The sequence below is a fragment of the Calidris pugnax genome, unplaced genomic scaffold (genome assembly GCF_001431845.1).
Source record: "Calidris pugnax isolate Ruff unplaced genomic scaffold, ASM143184v1 scaffold144, whole genome shotgun sequence".
NCBI classification, from domain to species: domain Eukaryota; kingdom Metazoa; phylum Chordata; class Aves; order Charadriiformes; family Scolopacidae; genus Calidris; species Calidris pugnax.
The window spans coordinates 56,675-72,880 of record NW_015090911.1 but is presented as its reverse complement, the minus strand read 5'-3'; the positions used below and the strand labels follow the sequence as shown (position 1 = coordinate 72,880).

General features: G+C 42.7%; 1 protein-coding gene across 3 annotated transcripts in view; it reads left to right on the top strand.

Annotated features, from left to right (window-relative positions):
• The window catches only part of UBE2R2 (ubiquitin conjugating enzyme E2R 2), a 53,325-nt gene that overhangs the window by 16,002 nt on the left and 21,117 nt on the right, over positions 1-16,206 (top strand). The window contains exon 2 of one of the 3 annotated variants that reach the window (XM_014949381.1): positions 2,057-2,133. The exons of the other annotated variants lie outside the window; for them this stretch is intronic. Coding sequence (XP_014804867.1) covers positions 2,057-2,133 — 77 coding nt within the window. The remainder of the gene's footprint in view (positions 1-2,056; positions 2,134-16,206) is intronic. 3 annotated transcript variants of the gene reach the window in all.

Sequence of the window (16,206 nt, the reverse complement as noted above, 5' to 3'; positions counted from 1 at the left end):
GCAAGCATTTGTGAATATAAATCAGCTAAAGTTTGGCCTGAGCTGATTTTAGTCCAAGATAAATATAATACACAGTTGAACAAGCCCACTAGAGAAGCTTGAACCTGAGCAAGTGAAATCTAGTTTGATTTTTGGTTACTGTAGCCTAATCCTTGGTGTGATTTAGCTAACAGTTGCTAGAACAATGGGCATGGTTTCCACTGTTCTACGCTAAGCAAAACAATCAGAAAGAACAATTTATCTATGATATAGTGGCTGACTCATGCCACAGGGCTTGGTATTCCTTTAATCCTTTTATAAACTGTTTCATCCTAGCTAATGTAATTGTGGATGTTCTTATTAACCATATAATGCCTAATCCCTTTTGAATTCTGCTAACCTGTTGGCCTTAATGTTGCTTAGCAATAATTATCAAAACACAGGTGATTGTTTATTGTTTAACTCTTGACCAAACCTTTGAAATTTTTTGTGCTGACCTGTTATGCTTTTATTTTGGTATTAATGCTGAACAGCGAGTGGGAACTCGTTCGGAAGGATACTTGGTCACTTCAGCCAGATTGCCAGCCCTGAGCTTGGATCTCTTCTTCAGCTCCCAAGCTGTTGTGTTCCCACTTGACATAGGAGGCTTTTAAGAGTGCTTGATAAGCCTCCTTGCCGAAGTATGGAGTATTTTGTACTCCATAATGGAAGGAAGCTTCACAGTCACAAAGAAAACAAAGCATCTGTGTCCGGTTCTATGCGAATTTGTGAGTTGCATTGCTGGATCCCATTCTGTGATTTTTGTTTACCCATGCCCATACCCTACCACATAGCTATGATGAAAGAGGAACGGTAACTGGTGTTCAGACATCTTGGGTGTCTGATCCGGAGGTTGTTTAGCTTTGCTAGGATGCTGGAGAGGCCTTCACTTTGTGATTTTGATTCCTTGTTCTTTTTTTCTCAGATGCATTTGTTCTAGGCAAGTTTGGTTGTTCAAGGTCAAAGTTCTACTTAAAGTTAAGGAATAATACAGGCTTCTTAAATAATCCCTGCTATGCTTTTGTTGCAATATTTTTATCCCATACGATCTTGCCTTGTAACTCTTATCACAGTTTTAGAGCAATCTGTGGTAAGTAGGGTAAAGAACTAAAATTGTGCAGAGGTGCCTGAAGTGTCAACAACTTCAGTAGAGAAGAGTGGTGTTAAGGGCCACCCCACTTATTTTAAGTGCTCAGCTTCATAGTGAGACTCTGCCATCTCTTGTCTGAGGACAACTGTGCCCTCCTCAGGGCTTTGGCTTGTGCAAGAAATTTAATACGTGGCTCTCGGCCAAAAGCACTGGTCAACCTTGGCTTATTGCTTGGATATGTGTTCAATTCCCTCCTCACCTTGAAGGGACTAAGCCCATATCTTCTGTTTTTTGGGGGTGAGTAACATAGTTATCAGACTGAGTTTATACTGTGGAAGCCTTCCTTCCCCCTGTTGAAACTTCTGCCCCCTGGGTTCTTGGCTGTGTGGTGGGGAAGGGCCAAAACCAGCCAGCAGTGTGTGAATGTGCCTTTGTAGCCTAAGGTGCTCAGCTGGAAGGAGGGATTGCTCCTGTTTGTCAGCTCACTTTCCAGTGTGAAATATTTATAATCCTGACAGCTTTTTCCAGGGTCTGTGCTCTGAGCAGTCAGGCTCCTTTTGTCTTCTGGCTTGGGCTTTTGCATTCCTGTCTGGGCAGTGGCCTGACGCCAGGGGGAAAGCTGAAGAGAGCTGTGCTTCATGCCCTTTAGGGTAGGGCATCCACCCAGAAGGTGGAGGATGCAAGTTAAAGTGCCTTTGGGCTAAATGCCCCAGTGCCAGCTGACTGAATAAGGTGTCCCATTTTAGTGTTGTGGGTTTTTTTGAGGAAAATAGGACAATCATCTGAACAAACGCCTGGTACAAGTGGTCATGTACAGGATTTCAGGCAGGCTCTGAGTCAGCCTCATACACATGCTTGCGTGTAACCTTGAGTTCAGTATTAAATTCCCAGAATTCAATGTTCAGGACGTGTCAAGGCATTTCCTTCCTTGTTGCTTCTGTTGGGCAGGTCACGGAGCACTACTGAGGAGGAACGTGTGGAGAATCCTGGCTTTCCACCTGGAGTTTCCCAGGGTGGGTCCCCAGGTCAGCACTGTCTCCTGAGGTTCGCTTTGGAAGCACCAGACCTGGCATGCTCACACATGCAATGCTTATCCGGTTCTAACAGTGTCCAGAAAATCTAAGGATAGAGCTACTTGTAAGTAGCTATTAATTAATCTCTTCTGGAGAGTGCAGGATCCTTTTTCCTGTTTAAACATCTGTTCTTATCTCTTTGGAGGGCTCTTCTGTTTCACATAGGGTAAGGAGGTACCCTCAACCTATTACTACTCTGTGATCACTGCCTAGTCATGAATTTCTGGGAGAAGATCTTTCAGTGTAACAGGAAGATTACTTTAAAATCCATCCTTATAAACGCTTTGTCACTGAGTGACTATTTTTTTTTTTTGCATATTCTTAGGTTTTTTCCAGTGAAATTTTCTCATTAGTTTGCTGTAGTCAGTTGTCTCCTGGATGAAGCTGTGATTTTAAAGACATCATTTCACATTGGAAGCAACTTTAATGTCCTATGATAACATGTACAAGAATGTCAGACCAGTCAGTGTTTAATTTGCAAATTAAAAATCTTGCTATTATGGCTTTTTGTGTTAAACTACTGAGCTGTAAGGATAATGAACTAGTGGTGCAGACTTCCATGATCATTAATCAGATGTTGCACTAGCTGTGTTTAAAGCTAACTGTTCACAGTAAAAAAAGCAAATGAGATTAAATGTAATTAGATATGCTGCCTTGTATGTTTATTTTGGAGATTAGAGCAGAAGCATAAAAACCCCATATAATATAGGCTGCAATGTCCAGTGCAGAAGGGATTGTGCAATGAATGTGAACCCTGCAGCACATATGGCTTAGTGCGTGGTATGGGTTACCCTGCTTTGGATTTGCTGAGGAAAATTTATTTGGTTTTTTTCCCTGCTGATAGGAGAATGACAGCATTTTAATCCTGATGGCTGCACCTGGTAAAATGGCCCTATGTGAAATACAAAATCCGCAGACACAGTGCCCTGCAAGGCTGGGCACCGTTGCAGCAAACATCAAGGAGCTTGTGCTGCAAATGTCATTGCTTGGATGCTCCTGAGGTCACTTCCCCAGCATCTGACTCCTCAGTTTCTAGCTCTGAGGAAGACCAGGAGCCTTGGGCCTGAAATGCTGTCCCACTTGCAGCTGATACAGGCTGCAAGTTCAACCTTTGTATCTCTGTAGGCTTTCTGTCTTGAAAAGATGACATGACTTTGCTGAGCAACACTAAACAATAACTAATTATGTAGATGTCTTCCAGATACTTGTTGTTAAACACTTTGAAGCCATAAAACATACTGGATCTTCAGCAAAGCTGCCAGTGTATTCACTGCTAGCACAGGAGACACCTTGCCAGCAGGAGAAACTACTTTTCCCTATGAAGCCCAAATTGACTCGAAAGTTTTTTTGCTGTGGTGTTTTGAAAAGCACCTGGAGCTGACCTTGTAGCTAGTGGCCCAGTGTTGATTTCAGCATCTGATTAATCTTTTTCTGCTTTCATACGTTGATACGCTCGCTTTTGGGGAGAGGCTAACTGAAAATACTGCCAAGTAACTTGAGCAGCAAACAATCTGGTATTCTAATGAGGTTAATCCCTTCATATGGAGTGTAAAGGAGTATATTTTGAAACTTGTCCCCTTTTGCAGGTGGCAGTCCGTGCAGTTGTTGTATTTCAAGGGCGAGATCTGTGTTAATGATTGTGTAGTGTCCAGTGCAACGAGGCTGTGACTTGCCAGGTGCTCAAAAACCTGCAAAGTTAACCCAGCTCAGAAGTGCAACAAGGGGTTTGTGGTTATTGATGAGGTGCAAAAACGATGGTTACTGTACAGCTTGTGGTATGCAAATGTAAGTGAATTAGAGCTCTCTTGAAAGCCCAGTGTGCTGCAAAGGCTGGCGTTTTTCTGCTGTAACTAGGCTGTGGAAGAGCTGCCTTCTGGTGAGTGCTTGCTGCTTCCACTCTCCCAAAAAGTTAAATGTGGGATGTTAATGACATCCTCTGTAGAGGCATGTGTGGTGCCGAAGCCATACTTCTGAAGTCTACATTGTAAATCAGGTGATCACTAAATCTGGTCAAAAATTGCTGGCTTGGCTGCCTTTATCACTAAACAAGCAGGTAGGTCACTAATTTAACTTGCTTAGATTATTTTTCCCTGTTGCTGTCCCCCTGCACTACAGCTGCTAAGATATTGCTCAGGCTGGAAAAGGAAGGAAAACCCTGGTTGTTTTTTTGTCTCCTAGAGTAGAAGAGTACTGAGAGAGTACATGTATGCATGCAGTTTTCAGTTTATCAACACTTAAACCCACAGCTGACAGTATACAAAATTGTCCTGTCATGAGGTTTCTCCTAGGAAAGGTAACAAGGATTTGTTCAGGATTTCAGTAGTAACCAAAGGCTCCTGGTTGGATTTTTTCCTGTATATCCCACACTTTCTGAAAGAACCAAGTGGCTGCTCAGTGTAAGTGTATCCTTACACATCCTGAACTGTTGACACTTAACTCCAAAAATAAAGGTTTAAGTTGTCACTTTTTCCAAAATAAAGCATTTAAGTTAAAATTGAAGGGCTTTCTGGCTAGTTTGTTACGTGGCTGCAGGTGGTGCCCGGAGCGGTGAGAGGACAAGCCTCTGCTGGTCTATACTTCACTTCTTGCTTAGGGCTTACAGTGTTTTGATGCTGAAGCATTTCTTAAGTTAGAATACTGAAGCTTTATCAGACCCATAGTTGAGTGTAAGAAGTAGGAGACAACAGTTCATGCATTTTAGTTTTGGAGGGGTTCAAATGCCAGTGACAGTGCTGCCCATGCTGTCATTATTCATCTGGTTCTTAACAATCTGTTTGACGTGGTTGATTCTGATGGCCTCTTGTGTCCTACCGTGACAGCACGTTCCCTGTGGTACTCCAGTGGGACCCTGAGCTGCCCTGCTTGGTGTCCAACTGGTTAGCTGCTCTTTCGGTACCTGCTGGTCCTCACTTGTTTTTTTTAAAGCTATAAGTGTAGACAAGCTCTGGGACTGTTTTGGCATTGAGCTTCCAGTGCCTTGCTGTTTCCCTCCACAGCTGGTACTCTGCAGCCATTTGCACAAGCAGAACAGTACATGTAGCATCGTGATAGCTGCCACCTCAAACATCTGTAGCAGTGGGGAGAAGGCGTGTTGGTAGTGAGCAAGCTTGATGCTGAGAAGATACGTCATGTTCTTCAAAGATGGCTGGGGAAGGAAGACATCCTCATTAATGAGAAAAACGTGGACACAAGTTCATGTTTCTAGAGATATTTTGAACTTAGTTCAATAGAAGTTTTTCAGATAGTGAGGCAGAGGCTTTCTACTATCACTTCTCCTGGACAACCGTAACAAAGATTGCAAGGGTACTGCCTTCTCTTTACAATACCTTCTTGGAATTAAAATCTCCCTCCCAAACTGAGAAGTCCAAGCCACATCTTTAATCTCCTTTTCAAACTACTTTCCACCTGTGCTCACCATATAGTCCCCCCTGAGCTTCCTCAGTGCTGTAATGAGTTCACTGTAACGTTTTCTGTTATTTTTAAAATGCCTCCTCACTGTTGACAGGCTCTTTGTGCTACAGTAGAGTGAAGCTGACTGTACAGAAAATCAGCTTGAAAGAATCTCCAAATCTGGTTTTGGCACTAATATGAAGTTACTTCCCAGCAGTTGATACTTGAATCAAACTGTCATATTTTAATTTTGCTGTCTTTCCCAATACTGATTTATGCACTAAATCACAATTGTTTGTCTGCTCGGTCCATTGTTTTGTCCCTGATACTGCCTGGTAGGTTTTAATAAAAAAACCTAAGGCAGCTGAACTTGCATTGTGTATTTTGATGGGGAGGAACAGAACAACAAAAGAAAGGCTTTAAATGTGGTTTGGTCATCCCTTGTAAATGAATATAGGCATTTGTGCAAACAATTTGCAGTGCATGCAGATGAGATGCTGAAAGTAATGTGTAGAGATGGACACCAGAGACCTACCTGAGGTCTCTGCAGACCATTTTGGTTGGGAGTACCACAGTGCAGCTCAGTACTGTTCATCTTTCATGTTAGCAGGAAGGTGAGTGACTGACTTTCTCAGTTAACCTTGTAAATCTCTGTTTCCCCTACAGCCTTTTTCATTTTGCATTATAGCAGTTTGGTAAGTACCACTTGAACTGTGTAGCACACTGAAAAATAATATAGGACTAGATACGGCTATCTGAAAGCATCTTCTGAGAAGAATCCAAGAGGCTAAAAGCTGACTTCTGGAGTGTGGGTAGTTGGTTTGCTGTCTTCTCTGTATCTTTCCTGTACAGACAGATGAACACTTCAAGGCTATGAAGTGTCAGGCTGAAATGGCACACGTAGCACCTGAAATAAATTTGGATTTTTAGACTGTTCTATGTTGTTTCGACTAGTCTAGAAGCTAGTGACCTAATAGTTTAGCTGGAGACCATGGCTGTTAGGACATTGAAATTACAAATGAAATGCTGCCAGACAAAGTCTTGCAGCTGATGATTTTTGCTTCTATTTTGGGAAAGAGCTACAGGTACTTAATGAAGTTAAGGAAATTTTTCTTGAGTTAGATGGCCAAGGAGTCACTAGTGTTCGTTCCAAGGAAGGGAACCAAGTGACTTGGGATATCCTGGGATGGCATGCTCCCTTACTTCGTTAGGCTGCTCTGTGCAAGTGAGCTCGGTTCTATACTGTTGTCTCTGCAGATCTCATGTAGGAAGTGCCTGATGACCTGGCCAAAACATTTCTGAGGTGGGAGTGCCTTGGCTCCCCGGACATACCATGCTCCTCCTGCATGTGCAGTTCATGCTCCAGATTCTATAGAGGAGCTGCTGCTCTGCTTTATTGATGCTACTTAGCAGTTGTAGAAATGCTGGTTATTAGAGCTGGATTGCAGACATTTTTGCCATAGTACACAAGTTGAACCAAGCAGCTGCAGCTGGTTTCCTGGGATACCAGAGCAGAAGCCACGAATGGATTAGGTGATGTTCCCCTTTCGCTCTTGGACTCATTGACTGGGTTGTCAGTGTTGTCTAATCAACTTAAATCACAGGTTTGTTTTGGAGTGTACAATATTTGGAAAGGATTAGCAAAATCAATATGATGTCATTTATTTTGTAGCACGTGAAGTTGAGCACTGATGGTGCTGGTTTCTATTGTAGATGACGGCCATCTACTTGTATAGCTCTCATGTATCCTGTTAGGAAGGTTAAGGACTCCTGACAATGCTGTGTATCAGCATAAATGTTGTCTATCTTAAAATGAGACAGAGGGGATAACTTGTTAAGCATTCTGATAATAAATTTTTTTATACCCAGATGAGTTGTGTGATGTCGTACTTCAACACTGATGCTGAAAGCTTGCAAGCTTTGTCCTGAGCACTTCAAATGTTGGGAATATCAAAAAGTCCCTTGAAGAAAAGTGATCTCTTCTTTAAAGCTTCTTTTTCACATTGTGTTGCTGAACAGTAACCTTCAGAACAAGACTTGCATACTTTCTGTTACCGGAATTTGTAGGAAATCTCTTGCTATTTGTGGTGGTAATTGGGGGGTGGAGGGGATGACTTTTCCAAACTTCAAAGCATAGCATGCTAATTTGGAACTGTATTGAGTGTCTTGAATTGCAAACTGTTCAAGACAGATCCTTGCCCTGCTGCTAAGATTTAGTTTGGTTTGAATGCATACATTTAATGTTGGAGATACCGATAATAGACTAAGGTTAAAGCACTTTGAAGTCCTTCAGCCGTGTGGCCAAGAGATGAGGAGACCAAGCATCAAGAAATCTGTAGCTGAAGGTACCCTGTTTCAGAGAGGGAATTCCTTGTGGAGAATGGTTTTTTTTTTCCACTTCCTCTGATTCTAAATCTGACTTGAAACAAAAGCATGTATAATTGATGTCACAGATACTATATGTGGATTCTGCTAGTTACTGAGATAGTAATGGTTTTGATTTCTTCTCCTAAATTCATACAGCAGTGGTAAGTGAGCTGTCTTGTTCTCCAGCAGGTTTCAGAAAGTACCAACTTCTGCTGACCTAATTGATGTCAAAGGTGATAATTAAGCTTTCTAAAGTTCTGAAGGCAGTCCAATTAGTGTAGGTATTCATGACTGTACTAACAGGTGGGTGCAAAGTGGGAGTTAAAAGGGATTCTCTTATCTTTGTGTCATTGCTTGGCTGTTGCTATTCAGGGAAGGAGGGCTCCTCTCTTACATCTTTGTAGTAAGAGCTCCTTATTAGAATATAAGCATTGTGTTGGGGTGTGTTCAAGTGCACTAAAGTGTTCTTTTTAAAAGTGGGGGGCTTGCAGTTCTGTTTTTGTACTTCCAAGAAACTCTCCCATTTAAAAGAGCATTGTGAGGATTCTCCTTGAAATTAACAAGTTCAAGATGGTAGTGCTTGTGTGAACATTAAATTGAATGCTAGTGATGTTACTTGTCTGTGAGTTTGGTGCATAGGAGAAGAGGCTGTCCTTTGTCCTTTAAGGTCTAAGGGTTGTTGAGTTTGAGGTGTTTGGCATTAAAAAAAGCAAGCATGTTGGCATTTCGCTTCGAGTAGCACATGGTGTAAATCTCTGCTTCCAGTGAGACAGTTACAGGCCGAGGGGTTTTGGACATCTGCAGGATATTCTGTGTTGCAGCAGAACTAACAGTAAATGGGTACCATGCTGAGCAGGCAGGAGTAATTTTAAGGGTCAGGTATGCAGAGGTCTTCAGAGACAGTTGTGATGCTTGGTTGAGCTGTTTGTGTGCCTGATGCAGAAAACATGTAGTGGAATGGCCAAACGTGTAGTGGAATGGCTGGCTGCTGATCCTTCTTTGCAGCAGGCATGGAAGTCTGATCATCCCAAGTCCTGCCTTGGTGTACTTTACAGGCATTGACAGAGCTGTTCCTAAGAGATGCATGATCTTTGTTTCACAGGGCTAGTTCAGGGTTTGGAGGGATGTGGAGGTAAATTGTGGTGACCTGGGAAATGCAGAACCCTTTTGGTGCAGCAAAGGAGCCTCTTGGATCTGACACTTGACCTCCCAGGTGACTTCAGTAGCATGGAGACCATTGTGCTCGATGAAAAATGGGACAAGGTGGGGTAGGAGGGACTGAGCAGTGGTTCTAGTGAATAGTGCTGAATGTCCAAGAATAGGAACAGAGGGAACTGCATGAGTGGTGGGGTTTTTTTTGTCTGGGAAAGTGCTTGAAGTCGGTTCCTGCAGTTGTCCCCCATGCCACCACCCTTGTAGTGCAGGTAATTCCTCTACAGGTTACTTGAAACTTTGCTATGTGACAGGGTGCTTAACGTAAGACATAAGACGTTTTTTGTGAGCTGTTATGTTCTGTTATTGCCCTTGTATGGCTAGATACTTCCAAAACTGAAAGCATATGTGTGGCATAAGGCATTTCTTACACTAAAATTTCCAGCGTGTGGCTGCTCCTGTCCAGGAACGCAGCAGAGAGAAGTGCAGAATAAAGCAGTGAGAGGAGAACAGTTGGCTCCTGTTGGTCACCTTGCAGTGCTCTCCACCCCAGCCAATACTGTCATCTCTAAAATTTGCTAAGACATTCAGAGCTCTTAAATGCACATCTTTACATGCTTGATTCACAGTAGCATCTGGAGAAGTCTGGGTTTGTTTTGGGTTTGGTTTTTGTATTTTAGGAAATGAATTCCATACAGGAATATAATTGTAACCAGGTAAAAGTATAGCTTTGTAGGCTACATAGGGGGAAAGAAATTGTATTTGACTTCCAGTCAATTTGCAGTGTAATTTTCATCCAGAGATCTAACACAGCAGCATGGTTTATTATATTTATAATTTAAATAATATATGATGATGCTTAGCTTTTTACATATTATTAGGCAGAGAATGCCTTGAGGGCTACACTTTTTATTTCATTATATCCAGATCTAAACCAAGCCCTGACAAGTGGCAATTACTGTAAACATACTGATCATGTGTAGATGGCTTTTATAGTTTGCAAACAGCTGTATAACTTTTGGTAGTTTTGAGGGGGGGAGGAAGTAATTCAACATTGATTCTGCTAATGACTTGATTTTGAGAAGGTTTTACTCTGCATATCAGCCGGAGTCATAAGGAAGATGGAGAACTATAGTTGTCAGACAAATGTTTCAGCTGCTAAAAAACAAACCTCTGAAGTACTTTTGACAGTGTCTAGTCTGCAGTTGTTGTTGCAAAGTGCTGAAACAGCGTTTATGTTTCCAGTGTCTAAGCCTTTTAACTACCAGCAGAAGTTGGCTGTTTCATTTGGTACCTGATGCCAGATGAGCCTGTGAGTCCTCTCGTTCTTTAAGGGCTTTTACTGGAACCGAAATGGTATGTGAGTGGATGCGGGCAAATCGCCAAATGTGGGGCTCTTTGCTTTTCTTTTGTGCTAGGCTAAAGAAAAGAGTTGCCTCAGGTTTAGTGCTTATCAAAAAGTGCAATGTTTCAGGAATTCCTGAGAGAGTGGAGCTGGCTTTCCAGTTGATGTGCTACGTTTGGAGTGGCTGCAAAAGGTCACAAAATTGAAGAAACTGCACAGTTAATGATACCTGCTCTCAGGCCTGCCAAATGGCGTGCAAATGGGACTGCTTCCAGTTGATACTGTCAGATGGAGTTCCATGTTCTGCAAAAGTCCTTTGCCAGCAGCAAAAAGTGCCCCACTCCTGGTACCTATGGAAGATAACTGCTCTTAATGTCTAAAGTTGCTCAAATGGTGTGTTGCTGCAGAGCAAATTTTAAACATCTTTACTTTCTGTGTGCATAGACACAATTTATTTAAAAAATAGTGGTCTACCTGTGTCAGTATGTAATGTGGTGCAAAAATCAGGTGCAGACACTGCTCCCTGTTCTAGCAAACTTCCAGAAGTTTTTATTTGGTCTATGTGCTAAATGTTGTCTGCAAGGTAGACAACATCTACCTTGTCAAGGCAAGGTAGAAGTTGTAGATGGTACCAAGTAGGCACCAAGGGCTCTAAGTGTGTGTGTGTGGCTTTCAGATGCTGCTTGCTGGTAACCTGACTAGGAGTAAAGCATCTGTAGGCTAGGGTGAATACCAGCAGGGCTGTTAGCCTGTACTTGAGCATCTGTTAATTCATAATCACATCTACTTTATCACCACTAGAGGCTCCTCCAGGTCATGCTTTGGATACGACTCTGTCAGGAAGCAGCTCATGCTTTAAGTAGCGTGCAGATGTCTGAATCTGGCAGTGCAACACCTCTTTACAAGCAATGAACTACTTCTTAAAATCAAAATAATCAGTCATCCTCCTGATGGTATGGTTGAGCCTGAATCATCAATTTGAAATAGTTACTGATCGCTGCTGGTGAACTTTAAAGCAATGTTGACTAAAAGCTTTTAGTGTTGCTTGCTAGTTACTGGAAAAAACAAGCATGAAAATATTTGTTATGTTGAGTTTGGGTAAATAATTTTCATTTAACATCACCATATTTTATCCCAGCATAGATAAGGCTGTACTTACCAGCACAAATTATATTAGGGTTCAGACATTTCCATGTATGTCTGGGGTAGGTTTCCCATGAAAAAGGCTGTAGTTACGCTTGTATTTTCAAAACACTGTCAGCTTTTGCTGCAAACTGATTATTACTGCATGGTAATTTGATAGGGTGTAGGCATTGTACATCAGGTACAGTGTGCCTGAGATACAGGCTCTGATCTAACAGCCAAACAACATTGAGTTTTCAAGAATATATCTTACAAGGCAGGAAAGAGTTGCTTCATGGGGTCATGGCTAGCATACCAATATGTATGAATTTTTTGTTCTTTGCCATTCCTGGGTTTTGGTAGCCTCAGTTTATTCTATATGCAAGCAAGTCCTGTGCTCAGGTATTGGGATTTTGCAGATGTGGGTATCATTTTTCTATGAATGGAGTAAGAGAGAATCCCATTCCCAAACTGACCATGTGGATGCTACAGTTTTTGGGTGTGATGGTGTGCTGTATGCTGCATGGAGCTCTGTATGGCAGCTATTGGAAATGTAGTGTGGGTTTTTGTAGATGAAATGATCTCTGCAGTCACAGATACTTAACATGTGATGATCCTATTGTTCAGAAAGTGGAGGAGCTTTTAGGTGAGTCTTTGCAGGGAAAGCAACATGACTTATTTCTGTGGAGGCTTCAAAATAAGAAGGCGCTGTGTGGCTACTGGCCTACGCATGAGGACCTGCTGGAAGGTTATTTTTTCTGTTTCTCTAGCATCCAGCTAGTGTTCTTAAACTTTTCGCAACCTTAAAAAGGGAGGGCAAAGCTGAAAAGCAAGTTGTTCAAAATTCACCAGAAGCTAGATACCAGGAAGGTCTCAATAGAAAGTGATGGCTCACATTAGAAAAGTTGCTCTTGAAACTCTCTGGTTTTGTGAGGCTTTTTTATTGTTTGTTTTTTTTTCTTGAGATGTCACCTGTTCCTACAAATCTCTGTAGCCATTGATGCTGTACCTCTTGTAAGAGCTCGTACTGTCAATCTGCTACCGCAGTTTATCTTGTTGCTCAACCTAAGCTGCTCTGTTTTTTTCTCTACTGTTGTGTTTGGAGGCTTTTCTTTATCCACACAGCAGTTCTTACTAAAAGCAGACTGTTGATCTACCATAGATCTTGTCTTCTCTTCCCTGGTATGCCACTTATGGGTGGTTGCTTATGTGTCACACAAATTTCTTCTAAAGTCATGTGTGCCACTTCAAATCAAGAATAATATCTATGATGTGCTTAAATACAGGAAGAAAAATGAAATGAGTTTTAATTTCCCCCTAGATCCCTTCTTGGTACTGATGGGCAATACCACATACTGTTAGAGTATTTAAGTGCTGCCTTTAGTCACACAATTGCACAAGCTTCCTATGACTTTCCTGCAAGATCCAGCTTTCTCTGTCCAAATGATGAGATCTCTTGCCTGTGTTCTCATCTTACATCTATCTCATTACATTTCTGTCTTGACCTTGGAATCCTCTTCGCCTGCAGTAGTCTGAAGGGGTTCTTTCTGACTGCTACTCTTACCCTGTATGCCTTCAAATTTAATGTAAATGGCTAAAATTAATTACATACAAGCTTGAATTTCAAGAATGTTCGTTCATGTACTGAACTTACCTCAGCTGCACTAGTTCTGCTTTTATCAGAAGTATAAAAGGTGCCTTGAATATTTGTACTGCACTGCAGATGACTCAACCTGCTTTGCACCCTTCTGCTGGCTCTTTCAGGAGATACTTCAGCAAACTGAGGATTCTGGCTTTATCTAGATGTCATATTAGTCATTGACATGGCAACTAGTTGGAACATGGGTAGAAATATCAATGCTTTCACTTCAGTGTTGTACTTTGCCTTGTATATCCATCTGGTCTGGAAAATGTCTCTTTAAGCACCTGTGTATTAACAATCATCAAGAACAGCCATTTTGTAAATGGCTCTTGTCTAGCCATGTGTAATTAGCTTTTGAAAAGGAGCATGGTTGTTACAGCAGGGAGGTGACTTCCTGGTGACCTGCAGGAGATGGGGACTGTATGTGAAGGGACGTGTTCTTCAGTACCTGTCTCCTTAGGTCCATGTTGGGAGTGTAGGTACCACAGAGACCTTAACACAAGGCAGCCCGAGATGCGCGTCGAACAACTGGGGTCCTTTGGAGCCACTGAAGGCCGAAGCAGTTGAGCATCTCGTCCTTGTGATTACAGCAGCGGTGCTGTCTGATCTGCTTTTTTGGAAAGCAGACATTGAGCATAAGAGCTGGTCTTCTGCCTGCTGTAATGCAGCTGCCACACGATTATCTGCAGGAGCTGGTACTGTGGCAGATTGGGGCTGACGGTTGCTGCTTTTGCCCCCCGGCCCAAGCAAGAGTGCTTTGTAGTGTCAGAAACAGCAGCTTTATACTCTGCGGGCCTCGGTGAACTCTGTGGTTTGATTTTTAACTTAAGGTGGGTGTCTGTGTTGAGCAGTTGTTAAACAAATTAAACATATCACGTGAACGGGCTCCCTTTCCTTACTAGGCCAAAGCTCAAATTGAGACTATAGCACTTCAGTAATACTGTGGAATTTGCAGGGTGGGTGGATGTGTGTGTATTGTTTTGAAAAACTAAATCTGAGGTCTGAGCTAGGATTCGTCTTTCTGTAATTCTTATCCCTTGCAGTGCAGTTTACGGGTAACCAAGTCATTGCTGCTCATGAGTGAAGCCACACTGGTTGTGATGCTGTGAGCTCCAGATCATCCAAAGCACAAGGCAGGGGTGAGAAGTGGTAGAGAATGACAGAATGCTGAATACCTCTTGAATTTGGCTCCTCGCTGGTGAAAAATGCCCAAAGCATGTTACCCTAGAAACAATAGCCTTAGGAGCAAGGATGGGTGCGTATCAGCTAATGTACTTGTTCTAACTTAAACTTGGTTTGTTTGAAGCAGCCTGTGGTAATAATCCTAGGCTAACACAATGCTGATGGTGTCTCCATGCTAGGAGACGGTGCTGCTGTCTCTATTTGGCCCTGTGGTTGCTGGTGGAGGAGGCCAGCAGGATGGTTTACTCCTGCTGAGTAAGCTCCGAAGGGGAGGGCTCACCACCAGTAAGGTGGTGGCTGACAAAGGAGTAGTGAGGCTGCCCAAGTGTTTAGTTGGCTTCCCTGCAGCAGCCAGCACAGACAAGAATTTCAGCTGCAATTCCTGGGTGCTGCTGTTCAGTTTCTGGAAGCCTGTATCCCTTGTTAAAATGAAGGCTGGAGCACCAGCCTTGATGAGTCTGGTCGGAAGAACTGCTGCCTGCCGTGCTGAAAAGGGTGAAGTTGTGTAACACTGCAGCACAGTGCTATGGTTTACACTTAGGATGCTATAAATACTCCTTTCCCCTTGCCGCTTATGAAAGAGGTGACTGCATCAAGACCTGCCCTGTGTTTTTAACAGAACATGTGACTGGCTGCCCCTTGAGGAGAGCCTTCCTCTTGCATGCAGCCTGGCTTGCATACGGAGAGAATCAAGGCAATTAGTCATTCACTGACTCATGAATGGTGCCTGTTTTAAGGAATTGTCTAAAAATAGTTAAAACAGGCTGAAAGAAAGGGTGTTCGTATGTTGAGCTAGCTTGGATATCTCCTCACTCAGCAGAAGTGAGTGGTGTGGCTTGCCTCACCAAATAAAGCAATCTGCTGTGTTTTGGTAAGTATGCAAATGGAGGAATGAATAGGTGAGTTTGTAGAAACTCTGTCAAGCCTGGTATGAAGTGCTGCGAAACTGAGATACGCTGTGGTCATGACTACTTGCATTTGAGCAAACTAAGCTATAGAAATGACCAGGATAAACCAGAAGCATATCATACTCTCTCATGTTCAGCCATTCCAGAGACATGCCTGTGTGTGAATCTGCTTTAAGGAAGTAAATGACTCACCCAGGTCATGGAAGCTCAAAATATGAGATTGAACATCTTGCTGAAGGTCATAGAATACCAGATTGGAAGGGACCTCAAAGGTCGCCTGGTCCAACTGGTCTTGGTCTAGACAAGATAGCCCAGCACCCTGAAAACTGTTGTTGTCTAATGCAGCTCTTGATAAAAGAGACAATCTTCTGGACCCTGAAGCCTGGCAAGTGGAGGCGAGTGCCTAGAGTGTCAACCCATGCACACATAACTGGAGAGCTTCCACACGTGCTGCCAGCAATGCCAGTAATGTAGCATCATACATTGAATAAGCAGCCTCAAATATTCCTGCCACTGCTCCAGCAAAACTCTTACTGTTTTTGCAAATAGAGTTGAAAAAAAATGCTTTTTCTGAAGTGGAAACAAGCTGTTTCTAGAACAGCTGCACTAGCATTAGAGCTTTATCTGTGCAGGTACCAGCATCCTCAGTTACACCCGCAGCAGGGCTGTTTTGAGTGCCAGCTTCTCCTTCTTCAAGTCTTTCTTGAGTGCAAGATCACCAAGTATCTTTGGCTACTTCAACAAGTATTAGACATTATAGGGAGATGCAAGTTTCACATATTGAGATTTATTCTTCTTATTTATTTTGCCCAAATGGGGAAGTCAGTGTGTTTGTACAGATACAGGTAAGAACCAACTGGAAGATAGTCAGTGAGCCTGGTTTCCAGCCATACAACTTGGGCATGGTCTGCAGGCCA